The sequence below is a fragment of the Penaeus vannamei genome, chromosome 39 (assembly GCF_042767895.1).
Source record: "Penaeus vannamei isolate JL-2024 chromosome 39, ASM4276789v1, whole genome shotgun sequence".
In the NCBI taxonomy this organism is placed as follows: Eukaryota; Metazoa; Arthropoda; class Malacostraca; order Decapoda; family Penaeidae; genus Penaeus; species Penaeus vannamei.
The window spans coordinates 25,393,552-25,398,551 of NC_091587.1; the positions used below are offsets into that span (position 1 = coordinate 25,393,552).

Here is a 5,000-nt window from a genome sequence, read left to right on the forward strand (position 1 = left end):
CTCTCTTCGAGTCTCTCGAAGATTCGGAGGCGCTGCTGCGCCCTTCCGGATGCGGCCAAGGGTCGTCGGGTCGGCCCTGGGAATGCCCTTCTCGCCCTCTGTTGGTAATGCTTTGCTTTCTGTCTTTCTTTTAGTCGATCGTCTTTTCTTCTTCCTCTTCTCCCCGCAATTCGACGCGCCCTAAATATAACGCCTATTTTGCACCCTCTGCATTAGGATCAACGTGCAACCAGCCCTGAAAGAGACCCACTGCTCTTTTCCCTGAGGTCGATGGAGGCGCCCTCGTCCAGCAGGTACTCCACCACGTCGTAGTGTCCTCCTTCGGCCGCCGCGGTCAGCGCCGTTCGTTCTGTGCGGGAAAGAAGAAGAAAAGGCGCTTCATGACACGTTCAGCTTCGTTTTACGGTGTTTCTTTGCCTTCCGATTCTCGTGTTGCCCTTTGGCGGTTTCCTCGTGTCTCAGTCTATTTCACTCCGAGGCGAGAGGCCCTTCCCCGACCTCCCTCGCCACAGAGGACGAGGGAGGTCGGGCGTGGCTTCGGCTCCTCGGCTCCTGTCGGCGCTCACCTCCCTCGAACCCGTCGATGTTCGCCCCCGCCGCGAGGGCCGCGATCACGCCCGCCAGGTCGCCGTCCCCGGCCGCGCTCTGGAGACCTGCAGGAGGGAAGCGGACTCGAGGACAAGGCGGGAAGGGCGCAGGGTGATGAGAGTAATAATGATGATAATAATAACATTGATAACGATGACAATAGTAGTAATAATGATAATTATAGCATTGATAATGATAATAATAATAACAATAATGTCATAATAACAAGGAAATTCATGAACGATTATGAAACTGATCCGTCACAGTCCCTCGGTGAAGACCCTAAGCAACCGAGGAGGAGGAGGAGGAGGAGGACGAGGAGGACGAGGACGAGGACGAGGAGGAGGAGGAGGAGGACGAGGAGGAGGAGGAGGAGGAGGGAGGGGGAGGAGGAGGAGGACGAGGACGAGGAGGAGGAGGAGGGACGAGGAGGAGGAGGAGGAGGGAGGGGGAGGAGGAGGGAGGGGGAGGAGGAGGAGGAGGAGGAGGAGGAGGAGGAGGAGGAGGAGGAGGGGAGGAGTAGGAGGAGGAGGAGGAGGAGGAGGAAGAGGGAAGAGAGAGAGGAGGAGGAGGAGGAGGAGGAGGAGGAGGAAGAGGGAAGAGAGAGAGAGGAGGAGGAGGAGGAGGAGGAGGGGAGGTGGAGGAAGAGGAGGAGGAGGAGGGGGAGGGGGAGGAGGAGGAGGAGGAAGAGGGAAGAGAGAGAGAGGAGGACGAGGAGGAGGAGGAGAGACTGCGACGGCCACGAAACTCACTTGCCAGGGCGGGGGGGAGGAGCAGGGCCAGGAGGAGGCCCAGGAGGGGGGGGGTCGTCCGGGAAGCCATGGTGCTCTGCGAAGATGCAAGGGGGCGGTTAGTGAGTGTCTGAGGGGGGGTGAGGGGGGGAGTGTGGGTTACTGCGTGTGTTTCAAGGGGGCGGTTAATGAGTGTCTGAGGGGGGGAGAGGGGGGGGGGAGTGTGGGTTACTGCGTGTGTTTCAAGGGGGCGGTTAGTGAGTGTCTGAGGAGGGGGGGAGGGGGGGGAGTGTGGGTTACTGCGTGTGTTTCAAGGGGGCGGTTAGTGAGTGTCTGAGGGGGGGGGGAGTGTGGGTTACTGCGTGTGTTTCAAGGGGGCGGTTAGTGAGTGTCTTAGAGGGGGGAGGGGGTGGGGGGGGTGAGTGTGGGTTACTGCGTGTGTGGGGGTGGGGGGGTGGGGGGTTGTGTATGCGCTTGTGTTTTGCAAGTTAGCGTGTCTGTGTGTGTTTTGTGTATATGTATGTGTTTTGTGCATATGTATGTGTGTTTTGTGTGTGTGTATGTGTGTTTTGTGTATATGTATGTGTGTTTTGTGTATGTGTATGCGTGTTTTGAGTATACGTATGCGTGTTTTGTATGTGTATGCGTGTTTTGTGTATACGTATGCGTGTTTTGTGTGTGTATGTGTGTTTTGAGTATATGTATGTATTTTGTACATATGTATGTGTGATTTGTGTATGTGTGTTTTGAGTACATGTATGTGTGTTCTGTGTATATGTATGTGTGTTGTGTATATGTAAGTGTGTTTTGTGTATATGTATGTGTGTTTTGTGTATATGTATGTGTTTTGTGTATATGTATGTGTGTTTTGTGTATATGTATGTGTGTTTTGTGTATATGTATGTGTGTTTTGTGTATATGTATGTGTGTTTTGTGTATATGTATGTGTGTTTTGTGTATATGTAAGTGTGTTTTGTGTATATGTATGTGTTTTGAGTATATGCAAGTGTTTTTTGTCATATGTGTGTGTGTTTTATGTATATGTGTGTGTGTTTTGTGTATGTGTATGTGTGTTTTGTGTATGTATGTGTGTTTTGTGTATATATATGTGTTTTGTGTATATGTATGTGAGATCTGTGTATATGCATGAGTGTTTTGAGTATATGTAAGTGTGTTTTGTGTATATGTAAGTGTGTTTTGAGTATATGTACGTGTGTTTTGTGTATATGTGTATTTTGTGTATATGTAGGTGTGTTTTGTGTATATGTAAGTATGTTTTGAGTATATGTAAGTGTGCTTTGAGTATATGTTTTTGTTTTGAGTATATGTAAGTGTGTTTTGAGTATATGGATGTATGTTCTGTGTATATGTATGTTTGTTGTGTATATGTAAGTGAGATCTGTGTATATGTAAGTGTGTTTTGTTTATATGTAAGTGTGTTTTATGTATATATATATATATATATATATATATATATATATATATATATATATATGTGTGTGTGTGTGTGTGTGTGTGTGTGTGTGTGTGTGTGTGTGTGTGTGTGTGTGTGTGTGTGTGTGTGTGTCTGTGTGTGTGTGTTTTGTATATATGTATGTTCGTATGTGTGTTCGTAGAGACATGTATTAGCTGATGTCTCGTTGAACTCCCTTCGTATATAACTCCCCCCCCCCCTTCATGAGGGCGATTTCATAGCTCCCTTCCTCATAGCGAATCTTTCACACACACACACCACATAGGTCCGCAATTGCCCAGAAACCACATGATCGCAATAAAGAGAGAAACCACATGATCGCAATAAAGAGAGAAACCACATGATCCCAATAAAGAGAGAAACCACATGATCGCAATAAAGAGAGAAACCACATGATCCCAATAAAGAGAGAAACCACATGATCGCAATAGAGAGAGAAACCACATGATCGCAATAAAGAGAGAAACCACATGATCCCAATAAAGAGAGAAGCCACATGATCCCAATAGAGAGAGAAACCACATGATCCCAATAAAGAGAGAAACCACATGATCCCAATAAAGAGAGAAACCACATGATCCCAATAAAGAGAGAAACCACATGATCCCAATAAAGAGAGAAACCACATGATCCCAATAAAGAGAGAAACCACATGATCGCAATAAAGAGAGAGAAACCACATGATCCCAATAAAGAGAGAAACCACATGATCCCAATAGAGAAAGAAACCACATGATCCCAATAAAGAGAGAAACCACATGATCGCAATAAAGAGAGAAACCACATGATCGCAATAAAAGAAACCACATGATCCCAATAAAGAGAGAAACCACATGATCCCAATAAAGAGAGGAACCACATGATCCCAATAAAGAGAGAAACCACATGATCCCAATAAAGAGAGAGAAACCACATGATCCCAATAAAGAGAGAAACCACATGATCCCAATAAAGAGAGAAACCACATGATCCCAATAAAGAGAGAAACCACATGATCCCAATAAAGAGAGAAACCACATGATCCCAATAAAGAGAGAAACCACATGATCGCAATAAAGAGAGAAACCACATGATCCCAATAGAGAGAGAAACCACATGATCGCAATAAAGAGAGAAACCACATGATCGCAATAAAGAGAGAAACCACATGATCCCATGATCCCAATAAAGAGAGAAACCACATGATCCCAATAAAGAGAGAAACCACATGATCCCAATAAAAGAAACCACATGATTGTAGTAAAAGAACCCACATGATCCCAATAAAAGAAACCACATGATTGTAATAAAGAGAGAAACCACATGATCGCAATAGCCCAGAAACCACATGATCAGAGAGAAACCACATGAGGTGCGTTATGTGGCCTCATGCTGTTTGTTCAAAGGGCCGGGTTTCGCAACCGGATTCGCGTGTTCAGCAGAGATAAATCTTTTTTCGAAAGAAATAATACCCTGAAATTCTCAAAAAAAAAAAAAAAAAAACTAAGATATATACACATTTTCCTCCGAAGAGTTGGTAGTGTTGTGAAAACGTAACAACACTTGCGCTACAACACTGCTTATTTAGGTAATAACAGCCTTAGAAGATATTGAGTAAGTGTTTTTTTTTTTTTTTTTTTTTGAAGAATAAGTAAATAAATAAATAAAAAAAAATAATTGAGTAAGTGTTGTTTTTTTTTTTTTTTTTTTTGAAAGAATAAGTAAGTAAATAAATAAAAATAAATAATTGAGTAAGTGTTTTTTTTTTTTTTTTTTTGAAAGAATAAGTAAGTAAATAAATAAAAAAAAATAATTGAGTAAGTGTTTTTTTTTTTTTTGAAAGAATAAGTAAATAAATAAATAAAAAAAAATAATTGAGTGTTTTTTTTTTTTTTTTTTTGAAAGAATAAGTAAATAAATAAATAAAAAAAAATAATTGAGTAAGTGTTTTTTTTTTTTTTTTTTTGAAAGAATAAGTAAGTAAATAAATAAAAAAAAATAATTGAGTAAGTGTTTTTTTTTTTTTTTGAAAGAATAAGTAAATAAATAAATAGAAAAAAATAATTGAGTAAGTGTTTTTTTTTTGTTTTTGTTTTTTGAAAGAATAAGTAAGTAAATAAATAAATAAAAAATAATTGAGTAAGTGTTTTTTTTTTTTTTTTAAAGAATAAGTAAATAAATAAATAAAAAAAAATAATTGAGTAAGTGTTTTTTTTTTTTTTTTTTTT

The 5,000-nt window shown here is 41.6% G+C and overlaps 1 protein-coding gene across 1 annotated transcript in view; it reads right to left on the reverse strand.

The window, feature by feature from the left end:
* Nucleotides 1–5,000, reverse strand: part of LOC138860077 (putative ankyrin-containing lipoprotein Lxx09580) — a 13,585-nt gene that overhangs the window by 3,731 nt on the left and 4,854 nt on the right. Inside the window, exons 2-4 of the mRNA XM_070116891.1 lie at nt 1,341–1,416; nt 567–653; nt 251–349 (exon numbers count right to left, since the gene is read on the reverse strand). Coding sequence (XP_069972992.1) covers nt 251–349; nt 567–653; nt 1,341–1,410 — 256 coding nt within the window. The 5' untranslated portion in view covers nt 1,411–1,416. The remainder of the gene's footprint in view (nt 1–250; nt 350–566; nt 654–1,340; nt 1,417–5,000) is intronic.